Genomic DNA, 18,585 nt, shown 5'->3' with positions numbered 1-18,585 from the left:
ACATCTTTTTGTGGGTAATAACGTATACAGTTTGTTGGCGGTCATGCATATGATTTTAGCCACCCAGGTCTGAACTTGATACTCCCTGTACACTTGAAGGGCTTATGAGTTCTTCAAGGGCAGAGTGTGCCAGTCAACTTTGTAACCAACAGTGCACCTGGCACATAGAAACCATGGTACGATTACTACTACTCCCACCACTACTACTAGTTAACGTTTACTGAGCACTGACTACACAACAGCCACTGTGTTAAGACCCTCATGTCCATTATCCCATTATTTCCTCATACAACCCTAGTAAGTTACCCCATTTTACAGATGAGAAAACTGAGGTCTAGAGGTTAATAACTACCTAAGGTCATATAGGAAGGAAGTGTCAGAGATGGTGCTCAATATACAACTCATGAGTGAGTGATCAGGGGTCAGCCTGGCGCCTTCACTGCCTTTCTGAACATAGCAGGCATTTCTTGCCTTTGGGCTGCTACTGAAAATATGTTCCAGACCTGAGCACCCCCTAATGGCAAGTGTATACAGGTGCACGCAGCTCTTGGTGGGGAGACACATTAAACCCATCTCTTAGATTATAAAAAGCTTGCCTCTTAGATTACAAACAGTTCAAAGAACCAGAATGACATAAAAACATGAGTACTTGTACACACACATACACACTCTATGAAAATTAGAGCGACTTCCAAGGAAACAAACATTTGAATAATAATCAACAATTTTCAAAGGTATTCCTCCGGAAAGCATATCTATTGAGATAACAGGTAGCTGAATGTCCTTTGGATTTCCAAGGGTAAAGTAAAAAAATTTTTTTTTCAATAAATGAGAATGTAAAAAATGTGATTTTACTATAGGATGCTAGGTATTTTAAAATTTGTTTTAAATGGGTCCCACCTCCATTTTATTTTCATTCAAAACAAGTCTAAGGACAAGCATCAGATGGAGAGCTAGACAGCTACACCTCAGTGCAGCCACACAAAGTGAAAAGGATGCTTTAACGAGAGGTTGTGTAGATAAAACACTTGGGGTTCTTTAAAAACCAAACTAGAGAAATAAACTGAGATGTGTGGGAAACCTCACATTTAAAATCGGAGAGAACCCCAATTTTGGAAAACTGAGTATAGGAACTGCCCCCTGCCCAGATACTTGGTGAGGCCCTTGCAATGGGCCCGCCCCTTGACCGCAGCTCACTGGCCCAAGGTCAGATGCCTGCGCCAGCCGGGGGCCACAGTACCGTGTATGCAGATGTGGCTGCAGACCATCAGGTCGTCTCTGTAGCTACAGCTACAAGACTTGGGAGATGTCAGCAGCCAAGCTTACGGTCAATGCTGTGAACTGAATCTTGTCCCCCAACCCCAAACCCCAGTGTGACTTTACTTGGAGGGGGCCTCTAAAGGAAGTAACTACGGTGAAATGAGGTCATAGGGTGGCGCCCTAATGTGACAGGAGTGGTGTCCTTACAGGAGGAAGACGCGGAGGACGCAGAGGGACAAGGAGTGAGGCCACTGTGAGGAGGCCGCCGCCAGCGGCAAGCTAGGGAGAGAGGCCTCCCCAGAACCTGACTGTGCTGGCACCTTGACCCTGGGCTTCCCCCACTCCCACAACTGTGAGAAGTAAATGCTGTTTAAGCTGCCCAGTCTGTGGTACTCTGATGGCAGCCTGAGGAGACTTAAGACGGTGAGGAAGAACAAAGTGGAGGAGCAGAAAGCACACATGTGAATTTGGACTGCACTCAGTTACTTCTAAAGCCCAATATACTCTCGTGTTGGTTTCAAACGTTAGGATCCTTACAGTCTCCCGTGGGTTTAAGCAAATTCAAATTGGTTATCTTTCCTTTGTGACTACATAGCATATTGGGCTTCTGGATAGCTGGGAGGTCATCCATAAATGTGAAAAACCTTAAAACCATTTTAGAAGGAAAAATAAATGTTTCACCTCTGCCTTTTAGAAGAGATTTTTTTTTTTAAACAAGTAAGTTTTCCATTATGAGTGTTATGAAGGTATATACACTACAGTGGGAGTTATTAGGAAATCTGAGGTCTACCTCCCTTTGCTATTGGCCTCACCACTCTGGGCCCATTTCCTTCCTATAAAGAAGTTATTTCTGATTACAAAAATTCTGATACCACCAACGACTGACCTCACCACATTAAGTGGTGTGAATTCACCACACTTTCCAGGACGATTCACCATCTGTAGACTGTTTCTTCCAGTACTGACATCCCACACACTCCGGGACTACCACCAGCCCAGGCGCCCGGCTCTGCACCACACTCTCTTATGTTTTGTGTGTGTCTTGCTCACATGGTTGTTAGTTTTCTGGTCTTGCTCCTTCTCAACTCTTCCTGTTACTGCGTGCTACCATTGTCCTTCCTTCTTCTGTCTGGCCGCGAGGTTTACATGGGCATGTTGGTGATGACTCTGGACAGTGAGAGCATGCGAGCTATGGGCGACTCCCACAGTGAAGTGCAGGGACTCACCTGAGGAGGGACCTTTAGGCTGCCCAGAGGCCTTTTTGGCTCATTAGTTCCCAAAAGGAATCGAAGGCTCAAAGTCTGGTATTGGATTTGTTAACATCTGCTTACCTTTAATGGACCGTAAGAGGGAAAAAGAGGCCCCAAAGAATGACAAAGTTATGAGAATCGGACTGTTTCCCAAAAGTCAGGAGGCTCTCCCCCTTATTTATTTTTAATAGAAGCAAGCTTGCTGGTGGTTAACACATAACCTATCTTACATAGCACTAATCTTTTCGTCACCAGTAATCTATCTTTGTTCCAGTAATCTAGCTGAATAAAGTAACAATGTTGCACACCATCTTACTTGGTCCACTTTCTTTATGGTTCCCAAAACACGGGACACCTGCTACTGACCTTATTCTTTCTAGATGAAAAACTGAAGGTGAATTATTATCACAGCTGATTTTCAGATATTCTCTGCCTTGTGCATGATATACAGTAGAATGATCCCTGGCTCCCTCTAACAATTTAAAACTTAGAAAGAACGTAAAAATAATAACAACCGTAAACCATTCTCCCCAACGCAGAATCACAAGTAATGGCATAGCGTAACAATGATAAAGATGGCAATGAGGGTGGGAAAATGGGGTTAACAGAATTAAGTGGAGTTTGGAAACTTCCTTTTTTAATTAAAAGTTTACTTCTTTTCAAATTCTAAAGGCTCTCAGATGAATTTTAGAAATTTTAGCAATAGCGATCACAATCATTTCTTCTGGATTGTGTAAGGCCACCCTGAAATGAACACCTGGAAAGAAACTGGAAACAGTGGTTCTTGTGATTCCTTTCTGAGCTGCATAAGGGCTTTTGTTAATCCTGCTGCACACACATGGGTAAAACCATAAACACGGCCTCACGCCATGTCAACCTTTTCCATCCTAACCAGCTTTAAGCCGATTCTAAAAATGCTTATTCTCCTGGACTCCGTGGGCTACCCTGGAGTAGACCCCCAGGTGAGCTGACCCAGGCACTCAGGGAAACCAGGCAAAGCCAGAACGCCGCAGGGAGAGCAGCACTACCGCTGACATGCCCGAGAAACTGTCTCTGAGGCTGCTTCAGAAAGGCCAAGGATGACCTCTGAAGACACAGGTCTACACATTTAATAAATTTCTAAAACCCAAACCAAATAAAACACAACCATGCCCAATCTAAATTACAACACTTTATTGCAGCATTGGCAAAGGTCAGATTTCTGAAGCTGGTGAAGATCGGGCAGCATTTCCATGTGAAATGTTACAACTTTACAAGTTTTGTTCTTATTTAATTCTACATGCAGAAACTGAAACATGGTAAAAGAAAAAATGCAAAATAGCTAGGAAAAAAAGATGTAATCAAGTTGTAGCATACAGATGTGCTCTTTAACTAAACTTGCTATGCCTATCGGAAAGCAAACGAAAGACAACTATCCTAATAAATTAACAGACTGCCAGAAACAGACTAAGAACCCTCATTTCTATTTGGGGGGGGAACAAAACAAAACAAAACAAAAACAAACGCAAAATAAAAGCTCTACTGTTTCCATACTTTGTTTAGAGACAGAGGCTGTAAACCCATGAAGGTCAACAAAATCTTCTGACCCCGTTCTTGCTGTCCTTCGTCCATTTGCGGTGACATGCTGACTGGCACGCTGTTTGTTTTCAATGATACTTACAATGGGCTCAACTCTCCCTGTTCTTGGGCTGGTGTCAGACTCCCCTAAGCCATGTGAACGCATTCTCTTTGTATAGTAGAAGTCTTCACATTTCTCTTTTACCCTAACAGGCAATTTTGTATTACTGACTCTGATGGATAAAATGGATTTTTTTTTTCTCCCTCATCCCTTGTTCCTCTTGAAACAAATTCCTAAACAAAAGCCTTCCTGGTGGATTATCTGCTATTTGGTTATCTTTCATCATTTTGTTGTCCTGCATGTAAGTTTTTACTAGAAGATTTTACTGCTTGCTCTATACTTTTCTACTGCAGTCCTGGAGCCCCCAATTATATCTTCTTCCAACATGGGATGTTCAATTCAGAGACACTGTAACTCAAATCAAATTTAAAACTCAAGTTCATTTCCCCCATACCATTACCATCACAACCGTTTCTTCTCTGGCTCAGTCATCTCATTGACACTCTTCTTGGTGTAACTGCTCAGTAGTCAAGTTAACCATCTCATTTCTTGACTGCCATTCTCAAGAGAAGATTAACCCTCACGTGATTTCCATTACAAAAGGCCTTTCCGCCTTATCTGGAAGCGTCGGCTTGTTCCGGGTGTTGGCAGAGGCTGCTGTTCCTGCCTCATGGCCCCAGCCTGTCCCAGGTTTAGATTCGCAACGCTCTAGACCGACATGCTGAGATGTGTCCACTGCTCTCATTCAATTGCTGGAGGACTCCACTATCCACAACATCAGATACAGGACCTAATGAAATGACACGTGCTGCTGGATCAACGTCTCCTGGAGGCACAAACAGGGCAACGTTAAAAAGAACTAGTACTGAGGGCAAACTTCTGGCAAGAAAAGGCCCCCTCAACAACCACCAACTGCTGTTTCCTGACGTCTCCCAGGCAAATCGGTGCTTCTTAAAGAGCACACGAACTCCTACTGGACTAAGAAACAACAGGAGCAGAGGGGCACTAAAAAGAGCAATCTGATGGTGATCAGACGGGTGGTCCTGGAATCTTGCCCGTAACTACTTTCTAAGGTGCTGAGTGTTTAGGGTTTATGTAACGGTTGAACGGTGTCCCCCCCCAACCCCAATCTCCATGTTGAAGTCTAATGCCAGGACCTCAGGATGTGACCTCATGTGGAAAGGGTCAGTGCCAATGTAACTGGTTAAGAGGAGGCCGCACTGGAGTAGGACAGGCCCCTAACCCAATCTGTCCTTCAAAGGGGGGGAAATTCGGACGCAGATGCACTCAGAGGGAGAATGCCAGGTGAAGATGCAGGTGGAGGGATCAGCAGTGCTGTGGAAGCCGAGGGAGGGTCCCGGACAGAAGCCCCGCACAGCCGTCAGGAGGAGGTAACCCTGCAAACACCTGCCACCGAGGCAAGCAGTCCTGTGGCCACTGTCACCCAGCATGTGCTGCTTCCTCTGGCAGCACTAGCTAATAGTTCGTTGCTCACAAGAAAAGCTTACATGAGGAAGAAACTGATTTCTAAGAATAAGATGCAAATATGCAAAAGTGTATGCGGTGCCTGGGCGGCTCAGTCGTTAAGCGTCTGCCTTCGGCTCAGGTCATGATCCCAGGGTCCTGGGATCGAGCCCCGCATCGGGCTCCCTGCTCAGCGGGAAGCCTGCTTCTCCCTCTCTCACTCCCCCTGCTTGTGTTCCCTCTCCTCGCTGTGTCTCTCTCTGTCAAATAAATAAAAATCTTTAAAAAAAAAAAAAAGCACAACTCCTTAAGGTGGGTTAAAAAAAAAAAGTGTAACACCCTACTCAGAGTGTGATCTGCATTCTAGAAGCTCTGACATCACCTGGGAGATGTTAGAAATGAGCGAGAACTAGTAGTTTTTAATAAGAGTCACGAAGATTAAATTATGTATTTTAGGGGCACCTGGGCAGCTCAGCTGGTTGAGAAACTGACTCTTGATTTCAGCTCAGGTCAGGATCTCAGGACTGTGAGAATGAGCCCTGCATTGGGCTCCATGCTGGATGTGGAGCCCGCTGAGGATTCTCTCTCCCTCTCTCTCTGCCCTCCCACCCCCATCCCTGTTCGTGTGCATGCTCTAAAAAAAAAAGTGTGTTTTAAAGTTTAAGGAGCGGGCACCTGGGTGGCTCAGTTGGTTGGGCAACTGCCTTCGGCTCGGGTCGTGATCCTGGAGTCCCGGGATCGAGTCCCGCATCAGGCTCCCTGCTCTGCGGGGAGTCTGCTTCTCCCTCTGACCCTCTTCCCTCTCATGCTCTCTGTCTCTCATTCTCTCTCTCTCAAATAAATAATAAAATAAAATCTTAAAAAAAAATAAATAAAGTTTAAGGAGCTCTGGTTTAATTCATATGGATTTTAGCACAGAAACCATATCAGCACTAACACCTGCCAAAGATGTGAAGTTTCACAGTATTTTCAACACTGGCAGAGTGGAAAACAACCTTTTCTGCACTGGTTAACTGTTTTACTAGAACACTATTGCCATTTTAAATCATTCTAAGCAAATGCCTATGCTTTGTTAGGGTATCACTGCCCAGTGAGAAGGGCTGCAATTTTAATTTACAGCCTATTTTAAGGATCACTTGTGATTAGAAAAAAAAAATTTTTTTTTTAAAGATTTTATTTATTTAATTGACAGAGAGAGAGACAGACAGAGAGAGAGGGAACACAAGCAGGGGGAGTGGGAGAGGGAGAAGCAGGCTTCCCGCCGAGCAGGGAGCCCGATGCAGGGCTCGATTCCAGGACCCTGGGATCATGACCTGAGCTGAAGGCAGTTGCTTAACCAACTGAGCCACCCAGGCACCCCTAGAAAAAATTTTAAATCATTATAATTAATGCCTAGGAACCTATCAAAATCTGTTTTAATAACCAGTATCCAAATGAATCTCCCCTTATCTGCCATATAACATGGACAATATTAATAACTAATTTTAAAATAAACAGTAGCCAAGTTAAGAGTCAAGTTGAAAACAGTTTCTCAGACCTGACTCAAGTTTTCTTCTCCCTCTGTTTAGGAATTCACCTCACAGCACGTTCTCCCTAAGGGATCTGAAGAACCACTGCTCTAGATACGTATCTTTCTACTGTCTGGCCCAGTGATAAAAATAGAAAATAAATAGGGCGCGTGGGTGGCTCAGATGGTTAGGCGACTGCCTTCGGCTCAGGTCATGATCCCGGAGTTCCGGGATCAAGTCCCGCATCGGGCTCCCGGCTCAGCGGGGAGTCTGCTTCTCCCTCTGACCCTACCCCCCTCTTGTGCTCTCTCACTCTCTCTCTCAAATAAGTAAAATAAAACCTTTAAAAAAAAAAAAAAGATATTTAAATAAATAAATAAATAAATAAATAGAAAATAAATAAAGAGGTGCCAAACCATCAGGAGACTCCACCCCACCAGTTATGTTCCTTCAAACGACATTTCTTCAATTAAAACTTATGTTTAAAAAAATGGCAAAGAACATTTGGTGCTCGAATGGGTCAAAAACTTGTGTTTACATGATTTCTTGTTCTTCTCCATGTTCACTCACGACTGTATTACAAGAGCACTGGCTTTGAAAATACCATAATACTTTACAGAGAGCCACTTTTAAGAATGATGGACAAGTCAACTTTTTTTATTGAGTTATGATTTTAAGAATAGATTTAAAATAGGAAGAGATTGTAGCTCAAGAATTGGACTTTCACAAAATCAGGAAATGAGGAAAGAAGAGTTAAGGAGCAGAGCTTAGAGAAAAAAGTTTATTAAATGACTAAATACAGATTTTTACAAGTTTCTCTGTCCATTCAACAAATATTAACTGAGCATCGACTATGTGCTAGGCACAAGAGCCACAGGGGAGTTATAATAGAAAACAAGGCAAGGCTTCATTTCTGCCCTCAATCTTCAGTCTCATGGGGGATAAAGACAAGATAGTAGGTGATTACACAGGACAAGGTCTGTAGAAATACAGGGAGAAAGGGCAGCATATATGCACCAACCTACGTCAGACTTGAGAATATGAAGGTAAGATCTGAAGGAAGAGCAGGAGATATCCAGAAGAAAGCACAAGAAAGTTCCAAACAGAGAACACAACTAGAAGGACTAAAAGACCAGCTTGGTTGGGCGTAGAGGAAGAGAAAGAGATAAAGCAAATAAGGTAAACAACCGCCCCCCTTCCCCCCATCATGTAGGGCCACGGTAACCAAGTTTAGGAGTTTGGACTTTATCCTACAAGCCATGAGGAGCCACTGAGGGGTTTTAAGCAGAAGAGTTCATCTACTCAGACAGCAGATGTGCATATTAGAAAGAACAATGCAAGTACAACAAAGAGAATGAACTGGAAGGGGTTGATAGTGGAGACTGAGAAGCAGATCAAGGGGGCTGCTGGCAACAATCCAATAAGAGGTGATAGTAGCTTGATCTGGGGGTCTCAGCAGCAGAGGTAGAATAAAACAGGCAAGTGTGAGAGGCATTCAGTAGAAGAATCAAAGGATTTGTTAATTAACTAGACATGGAAACTGAGGGAAAGAATAGTCCAAACTTAAACCTCCTTTTCTAGTGTGGACAACTGGCCCAGCAGTGCCTCCACTCAGCTGAGCCAGAGAACAGAGGAGGAGAGAGGCCGGGGGGCAGGGACACACCTTCTAGGTGGTTATTTAGAAGACAAGTGAATGAATATACAGTCAGAAACTAAAACGTGCGACCTGAGCTGGAGCAATGGATGGTAACTTTGCCACAGGAGGGAAGGACACCTCCCATGGAGAGTATACAAGGGTAAGAGAGGAGGGCCTAGGACTGACCCTGAGGGACATGAGCATCTCCAGGCAGAAGCAAGCTCATAACGAAGTCAGGAGACAGGAGGAGGAGTCAAGGAGGGAAGAGGAAAACCTGAAGACAGGACAGCTACGTAAGTCCAGGGAAGAGAGTATGTCAAGAAAAAGAGGGTCCACATGCTGAGTGACACACTGGGAGGCACAGCTGGAGGCGGAGGGGTGGGGTGGGGGCAGCAGACTGCAATCAGCCACACCAGTGAGAGGTGAGGAAGAGCGAGCAAATATGGCCAATCCTTCCAAGTCTGGTTAACTAGGGGCTGGAGGGAGGGAAGGAAAACAAGAAGTTAACGAAAAGAATTCTAAAACACAACTGAATAATTGGTTCCAAACTAAGAAAGGCATACCTTTATGTTCATCTGTTACACATCTATTAGCATATATAAGTTTACACATCTGTTTTCCCCTATTTTTTTTCCTATTGCTTAAGAAATGCCTGGTACTTAATAAACTTTCAATGAATTTTTAAAATGGGCAGAATTAGCTCTTTCAAATACCTATACTTAGTTTTCCCACTAGACTATAAGCTTGAGCATAAAGACTTGGTCTTTTTGTACTTTTAATTTGCCACAGTGCAGGACTGAACCCATAGTAGGTGTGGAATGAGTGAAAGCTGAGGCGGGCATATCGTACTGCAAGTACCACTTATGTGTCAAATGTCATAGTTACTGATTCTTAAATCCACCCAAATATTTAAAAATTGGGAAAAATTAGGAAAATGCACTATACTTGCATTATGTGACTAAAGAAGGGATGAGGTATTAATAGAAATAACGCAGTTGAGAGATGTGAAGCTGTAATACGGAAAGGTGAAGTTGGTGGAAAACATCAAGATAAAAATATTCTAATAGTTCTGTTTGCCAACCACGAGACAAAAAGAGAAACGGGTATTATCAAAAACACTGATATATATTTAAAGCTCTGTAAGAAAAATGTAAAGAGCAGAAAACTAAAATTTTCATGGCTTGTTAAAACTACCTATGTTCTATGTTTTAGTGACAATAAGAGGTTTTATTAAAGGGCTTTAATGAAGCTTGGATAATTAAAAATAACCTAGTATCTTATGCCTCATTAGATGGATTTGTACATCAGCTCTAGCTTGGATTTCTAAAAACACTACACTCACTAGATGTTAAAAAACAGGTCCCTAAACTGTCATGACAAACCAATGTGCTAACCTGTAATCTGATTAGAGTTGTCTGAGCGTACAGGTCAAAGAAAAATGTTATCAGGAACACAAAAACACAGAGTGCGTACAAGACAGAGATTTGCACTTTCCCAGCACTACTGTCTACAGTAATGAACTATTCTGCTCCCCATCCCTAGCACACTTCCTCCCACACCCGACCTGCCTGCCCCTGACAGCAAGGTGACATCTTGGGACTGAGCCTAAAACACCAATACCCTGAAGGAGATCAGTAAGTAAGAGCAGCCAAGGCCAATGTCATCTTTGATTACAACCCAACCACAAGACAGAAAATTGAGTTGATGGTATGGGTCTTTAGATCAGATCCCAGAAAACTTTAAATAATTTTCTCCCTTAAAAGAAGATGCATAAGGTCTTATTAGGAATCTTCTATGTGAAATTCCTTATGGAATTGTAACTATTTTACTTTAAGCAACTCGAGTTTAAGCAAAACTGGCATGGATCCCAGCAGGACATTCTATAATTAAAAACAAACAAAATACCTCAAAACAAACTCAGCCTGCAGGCTTAGAAGTCTAGGAAATAGGTTTTCAGTTTTTGTAAACATTACCCAACACTGACCTAAAAAAATTCTAACACAAAAGTGTGTGATTTCTCTCAAACTCATCTATAACTAGTCATCTCTGTGAATGCAAAAGAGAAAATTAAAGAATCCAAAGAAGTCCACTCAGAGAGTGAAAGCCAAGATCAATGTGACTGAAATTAAAAAACAAAAAACTGTAATTATTTTATAAATACGTTTTCTTTTCTCAAATGTCTACAACTCGAAGGCTTTTCTATTTTGCTAAAAATTAGGCCTTTATCATTAAGTATAATCCAGAACTATCTAATTTATTCATACAGACATCATGAAAAACAAGTAGCTGAAGAAGGAAGAAAAGAGACCATCTTACCTCCCACCAGTCTTAAAGATTAGATCCGCATTAGGTGCTCCCTTTGGATGTTGGTAACGAGGCCGCCGCTCCCGATTGGTGTTTGCTGGAGCTGGGCGCTGGGCAAGAGACTGCAGCATTTCTGTAAGCAGGAGCAAAACAGAAAAGGTGGTTAACTGTGGTAAATGCACTCCCCTCGATGAAGCAAATAAAACCCTAGGGAGATCAAGTTTATTAGTTCAGTCAAGTAGGTGATTAAAGAAAAATAACAATTACAGAGACTACAATGATTAAGAAGTTCTGAAAGAGTACATCAAGAGAGGAGACATGCTCTTTAAGCATTTAATATCCAATTTCCCCATACTGTCAATCTGGCCACTACATAAGTGTGAAGCAGTAAAGCAGTATGAGAAGCAGTCTAGTCCAATAGCTACAAACACAGCGTCTGGAGCCAGGCAATATTTGTTCAACTCCCAGCTCTGCCACTTACTAGCCATGGGACTTCGGTTCATTTCCCTAAATGTCAAATGGGCATAATAATAAGCACTTATCTCCTGGAATTGTGGTGAGGGTTAAGTGCTTTGTAAAAGTACATAAGTCAGTGTCCAGCCCATAGTAAGCACTTACGCTGAGTGATAGCTATTATTACTGATTGTTAAAAATGTTGGGTATCTACCAGAAGAGATTCTAGAAGAGAGATTCGAAGGTCGAAAACCAAATATTTATTTATTTAACAATCTCTCAGAAAGCAGTCTGTCAATACAGTGCTGTATAAACAGCCATGTTATGGCTCTAAATCTGGGGGCCACAGAAACGCCAAGAGGCTGGCTTATGAGGTTATGGACTCTATACATAAGGTTCCACTTTGTTGAAGAGTGTTGGGTACATCTGCACGAAACCAGAATCTTAATTTGGGTATACCCTCAAATCTGAAGAGGCATGGGGTCCTTGAGACAGGACTCCCAAATAGACAAATGAGATAATAAATATGTGTTGAATTAATTGCTCACAGATGACTGGCAACATGAGGCAATTAAAACCTGATTATCATCTCAGTTGCAAACACAGCTCTAAATAGTACAGAATTTAACTGAATTACGGAGTTAGCAAAATATGATGAAAATTACATTAGTGTTATTTTGCAAGTTAAGTGAAGATAGAATGGAATATAAAAACAATTTCTTAAGCTAAATATTTACAAAGATGACATGAAAAGGAGGTGAGGGTAAAAACTCTTGAAATTCTGTATTTAAAAAGCCCAAAGAGCATAAAACTTTTCTACTTCTGTCCTATAAAGGATTGTTTACCTTGATAATCTTCTTGCTCTTGCCGTTCATTGATATCTAATGTGAGCTTTTTCATTCTCATCCTCTCTTCTTGTTCTGCCTGTTGCTGGTTCCAGTGATTTGCAGCGAGTTGGGAAGACATGGGTACATTAAGGATCTTAAACTGAGAAAAAATAAGAAAGGAATAACAAAAGGATTGAGAAAATTGAAGAAAAAAGATTTCAAATAAAATGCTAAGTAGAATTAAACAAATTTAGAAAAATAATGTCTTTCCTCTAAGTCAATAAAGACAGTATCATCTAAGAACATAAACAGGTAATAGTCTTAATCTTCTAGAGACAAACCCACTGGGCTGGATAGGAAGTGGAAGACCATCAAGTTCAACCTCAAGAAAAGTAGAAGCTCCTCTTTCCTGCACTCTGTTTGGAAGCACTCATCTAGCAACAGGGTATCAGTGTCCACCATGAAGACCTTATAACTGTCAAGAAGACTTTTATATAGCAAGCTGTAACCTTCATCCTTCTCATTTCTATCCCTTTCTGGCCTGCTGGACCATCTAGATCAAATCTACTTCATCTGTAGTACTGACACACCTTCTTACTTCTAGAGATAGAATGCAAGGTTGGAACAGAGGAAGAGTTAAGCAACTGCCCTACAAGATCTATTTCTGTTATGGGAGAGAGTCCTTACCTATGAAACGTTTTGTTTTTAGCAGGATGTCCCTGGTTAGGGTTGTGCAAGGTACACAAACCTAGATAGAGTCTATGAGTTTAAGGGCTCCCTGGAAATCGTTGAGTAACCTACATAACTACGTGAACACAAAATGGAAATTCTCTCTGCTGTGTATAATGTGCACACCTCAGCTAAGAGACCTCCTCTAATACTCTGGGTCAAGGGCATGCCTGATGAGGAAAGAAAGGACACAGAGACCTGTGCTCAGGATCCCAGACCTCTCTGGTTGATCTATGCCATTCTGAATGCTTGCATCCTTGAAATTATTAGTAAAGCTTAACACTATACTATGTAAGTCTCTAATTCATCTGAATCTGATTTGACAATCTCATTCTTCATATTATCTCAGATGTCCTCTCTTTTGGTATTCGCTTTTATATGATGCACGTTAGTCAGTCAATATTCCTCTTAAAATGTAATACCCAGAACACTAAATGCACCAGCTCAGATACACTAAGGTGAAAAATACTAAGTGTGGCTGTGAAACATCTACAAGCCCAACTAACTCCATTTTTATCACAGTAGATAACCAAATATCTCCTATATCAAAATAAAAATATGTTTAGGGTAGTCCATTTGGCTACCGGCCTAACAGACTTCACCAACCTCACCATTCTCCCCAGTGAGGTTAGTTTGATTTAATGTGCTCCTAGTAGTCAAGGACTGACTCCTTGCAACCACCCCTTTCTATTTTGAGTTTAAAACCATCTTTTAAAGAAAAAACCACATACACATACAATCAAGAAACCCTCACTGCAATCAAGATAATGAACATGTCTATTACCTCCAAACGCTCCTCCATCCCTCTGTAACCCATCTTTTCCTCTACCCCACCCCCAGGCAACTGCTAACTTGATTTGTCACTACTGATCAGTCTGAACTTTCTAAAATTTTATATAAGTTGAATCATACAACACGTATTTTATTTTGTCCAGCTTAATTCCCACAGTGATTCTGAGATGCATCCATGTTACTGTATGCATGAAGAGTTTGTACCTTTTTATCGTAGAGCAGTGTTTCTTTGTATGAATGTACTGTAATTTGCTTATCTGCTCACTTGTTGATAGCACTTGGGGTTTCTATTTTAGATTATTACAAATACATTTACAAACGTCTGTGTGGACATAGGTCTCCATTTCTCTTAAATGCAAAATGCTAGTAATGAAAAGCTGGGAATAGCTGGTGTATTTTATTTTTTATTCTTTTTAATTTTTTTAATGATTTTATTTTTTTAAAGTAAGCTCTATACCCAAAGTGGGGCTTGAACTCATGACCCCGAAATCAAGAGTCACATGCTTTACCAAGTGAGACAGCCAGGCACCCTGTGGTGTGTTTTACTTTTCAAGAAAACTACAAAAATATTTTCCAAAGTATTTGCACCATTTTACGTTCCACTAGCCGTGTACAAGAGTTCTGGTTCCTCCACACCCTTGCCAACACTTGGGATGGCCAATCTTTTTAATTTTAGCCATTCTAGTGAGTACATAGTGTTATTTTCACTTTGGTTTTAATTTTCATTTTCCTCATCACTAAAATCATCTGTTTTAAAATTCAATCTAGAATTATGCTAGAAGTTGATATAAGTTTACCAGATTGTACAGTTTTCAGAATGTACTTCTCCCTTGCTCTTTGAACAAGGAAATTACTTGCCTACTATGAATCTTTTGACTACTGCCTCATTCTGAAAGACTTTTTCTAAGTTTAACGACAACTGCTTTATAATTACATATAAAAGTTATTTCAGTCTTTGAGGATATAATTTTTTTAACTAAAGACTGGGACTCAATTAAAGTAGATAAATTATCCCTTTCGACAGTATCTAATTTTACCCAATCTTCAACTTAACCTTCCAGGTTGAAAGCTTCCTTGTTGATAAAAGCAAAAGTGAATAGCTGGTTTTTGTTTTGTTTTGTTTTGCAAAAATCTCTCCACAAGCAGTGGGATTACCCTTCCTTGTTTTTATGACCCTGAACATAGCCTTTTAAAAAGTACTTCCTCTTGTCAACTACACTTCAATTAAAAGAAAAAGCAGTTCCACATCCTCTTCACATCTCCTTTAAAAACTGCTAGTTATAGACTGTTTATTTCTAAATTTTACTATATATGATCTGATGACGGTCCATTTCTCCTTCATCCACAATTACAAATTCTGTGCACCTACATCTCTAAATCTAGGTGCTATAAACTATTGGTAGAGAAAAGCTGAATTAAAATGGACACTGAAGGGGCGCCTGGGTGGCTCAGTTGGTTAACCGTCTGCCTTTGGCTCAGGTCAAGATCCCAGGGTCCTGGGATCGAGTCCCACATCGGGCTCCCTGCTCAGCGAGTAGTCTGCTCGTCTCTCTCCCCTGCTCGTGTTCTCTCTCTCACTTGCTCTCTCTCTCTCTCAAATAAATAAAACCTTAAAAAATAAAGTAAACAAAAACAAAAACAAAAAAAACCCCAAAACAAAACAACAACCCAGACACTGCAAACAGAGGTGGGCCAAATTATGACAACAGAGACAGAGATGTCAAATTCTAGAAAGACCACAACAATGAGAACAATTTCCAGAATGATGACTTGAAGCAATTTTCCAATCTTCCCTTAACAGAACAACTGTGAAATCTCGTTAGCAGATATATCAGAGCTACAAATACTCTAAATAAAATTTAGTCTGCCAGTATAAATCAATAAAGACAGAGCTATATAAATTAATACATTAGTTTTAAAGATATAATTACACATAAAAGAACAATGTCTGAAATATAGTAGGAATTCAGTATGTTTTAGCTGTTACTGTTATTACCACCATTTCTTTCTTATTTGTATTGTTAGTAAGAAATATGGGCAATGTTGAGTACTGTCTTCAGTGAAATACAAAATACCTACTAGGTTTCAAGAATCACAGCTAAATTTTAAGTCACTCTCTGTTCTAGTATCAAATAAGATGCCTTATTTGAGATGGTAAGGGTAAGAGAGGTCAAGATCTGATTTCTCAAGGTAAATTACAGACTCCAATATTACACCGCTCTTACTTATTCAGCTAGCTGCTTTTCCTCAATAGCTTTACAAACTGGTTCTAAACATGTATAAATATATGCAAACGCATAAAGAGTGACCTACTACTGTTTCACAAAATACTCAAGGCAAAGCAGCCCAATAAGAAAGGCAGACAATTTCCTGATCCCCATAAAATCACAAGTTGCAATTCTAAGATGCTTCTCTGTTACCACATTAACACACTCAGAGAAAACAGGGTGACCGTTTTTTTCCCCTTACTGGGTTTCTGATAAAAACATTTGAACTGTCCTTCATAATTCAGCACTGAAAAGACTAATAATGACGGTACTTACCACACTAATGAAACAGTATAAAACATTATTTCATAATGATTTGATCAAAAATGTGAAAAATACAGGTTTCTATTCATTTATAAGACTGACGTGAGACAAGTTTTACAAAAGAAAATGTTCTCAAGGGCTTAAAAGGGATATGAAAGACGGTGCCTGGGTGGCTCAGTCAGTTAAGCATCTGCCTCTGGCTCGGGCTGGGATCCCAGGGTCCTGGGATCGAGTCCAGCATCGAGCTCCCTGCTCAGCGGGGAGCCTGCTGCTCCCTCTCCCTCTGCCCCCCCGGCTCATGCTCTCTCTCTATCTCAAATAAATAAAATCTTTTTTAAAAAAGGATATAAAAGAGACAGTAATAAATACAGAGAGCACAAGAGACCAATTTCCTGATGCCACCCTCACCAAGTGCCTTTGTGTAAAGCTGCCAAAACATTTTTAAAAAAGAGTTACTACTTTATAGCAAATTAGATGACAAAAAGATTGAAGTCACTCAAACTAGATTTTCTGGAATACAATAATTGCAATAAAGGTGATTTAGGTATTTTAGGTATTTTAAAGCTATTTCATAACTGTAGTTGAAATTGAAATACACACACACACACACACACACACACACACACACACACAATCCCAAGTATCAATTGCTCCAGTCAAAAGACATATAAAACAAATGATGACTCCTTATAATTAACTGCAAAAAAATGGGTTGTTTACGAGTATTAAGCTATAATAAATACACTGTACGTTTAGAGAAATCAAAAAAGCTCTTTAGAACATTATATAACGGTTCTATTGAAACTTCTGTTTTAATGATCAAAACATTTTATTTCAATTCATTATTCTAACTCATAAATATTTAAATCTAGAAAAATAAATTATGACTAGCATTACGCTCTTTTCTTTTCAACTACTCATTTCATTGGTACAAACTTTTATTTTCCTAATGACTACAGAAGAAAGTTATTTCTGAGCACAAATCTGGTGCACAAAAAGATCATTCACTTAAGAACTAAAGATTCCTATAAGGCAAAACATTTCACATTTCTAGAAAAACCGTTGCACCAGAAGGGCCAACACCCAAAAGTTAAATAAAGAAATAAAAATCAGAACAAAATAACCTTCTTTTTCAGACCAAAAGTACCAGTGATGTTTCTTCAAATAATGTTCTTAAAATTGAACATTCTCCAAAATTCCAAATAAAGTTTGAGTTGAAAATTTACTTAATAACCAAGTACTCTGAGCTCTCGTTTCATGCTTGCTAATATATTTTTAGTAAAGTTCAATAAAAATGTTTCCTCAAAAATTAAAATTTCACATTTTAAGAAATAAGGATTTCCACTCCTCATTTTGTATAAAGTTATACAGTATATAATCTATCTACTTTAAACCAAAAACACTCCTTCTAAAAAATAAACACTTAAGTTTTACCTTGATCGATACAACTTAGAATTTAGGACTGCTAAAATGAATTTATTTTTCAAAGTTCAGAAGTTTCTTAGGGTAGGCTATGGTTTAATTTATGCCTGCATGCCCTAAAAAGGTCAAATGGGGTATATGAATTGACAAAGTTAAAATGAATTTTCACATGTGCCTCACAAAAGAGAGGGACAAATGAAGAAAATGGATTATTTAAATTTTGTGCAATTTGATCTTCACAGAAAGATATTCCTAAGCCCCCTTTTAGATAAGAAAAATGGTTTGGGGCACCTGGGTGGCTCAGTCAGTTAAGCGTCTGACATCAGCTCAGGTCATGATCTCAGGGTCCTGAGATTGAGCCCCATGTGGTGGGGCTCCCCACTCGGTGGGGAGTCTGCTTGTCCCTCTGTCCACCCCCCACTCCACTCATACTTTCTCTCAAATAAATAAATGAAATCTTAAAAAAAAAAAAAAGATAAGAAAAAAGTATGCCAGTAATACAAATGTTCAGTAGCTGCACTGGAATGGGAACTAGCGCATATCTAACTGAAGTCGCCAAGTACTGCCCTTCACAATAAAACAAAACAAAACAAAACTCTCTCTTGTGCCCAGAAAATCTGGTATGAGGTGTGGGAGGAGCTAAAAGCTTTTAAAGAAAACAGAGAATGAAGCAGACCTAATATGTAATGACTGAACTAGAACAGTGAGACTCAGACAACGAAGTAGTCCCTAGGAAAGAAAAGCAAAAACTCTGGGCTTTGAGAATCCTGGGAACTGGGATGAACTAGCAC

The 18,585-nt window shown here is 40.2% G+C and overlaps 1 protein-coding gene across 2 annotated transcripts in view; it reads right to left on the bottom strand.

The window, feature by feature from the left end:
• Positions 1 to 3,668: 3,668 nt before the first annotated feature.
• The window catches only part of UPF2 (UPF2 regulator of nonsense mediated mRNA decay), a 108,744-nt gene continuing 93,827 nt past the window's right edge, over positions 3,669 to 18,585 (bottom strand). The window contains exons 20-22 of one of the 2 annotated variants that reach the window (XM_025853513.2): positions 12,339 to 12,480; positions 11,053 to 11,173; positions 3,669 to 4,954 (exon numbers count right to left, since the gene is read on the bottom strand). In XM_025853513.2, coding sequence (XP_025709298.1) covers positions 4,945 to 4,954; positions 11,053 to 11,173; positions 12,339 to 12,480 — 273 coding nt within the window. In that variant the 3' untranslated portion in view covers positions 3,669 to 4,944. Of the gene's footprint in view, positions 4,955 to 11,048; positions 11,174 to 12,338; positions 12,481 to 18,585 lie in introns of those variants that run through there. The other variant, XM_025853514.2, reaches the window with a different exon arrangement.

This window comes from Callorhinus ursinus, unplaced genomic scaffold (assembly GCF_003265705.2).
Source record: "Callorhinus ursinus isolate GAN/ISIS: 27379988/994484 unplaced genomic scaffold, GSC_fseal_2.0 scaffold36, whole genome shotgun sequence".
In the NCBI taxonomy this organism is placed as follows: domain Eukaryota; kingdom Metazoa; phylum Chordata; class Mammalia; order Carnivora; family Otariidae; genus Callorhinus; species Callorhinus ursinus.
This window is presented reverse-complemented; position numbering and strand designations above follow the sequence as displayed.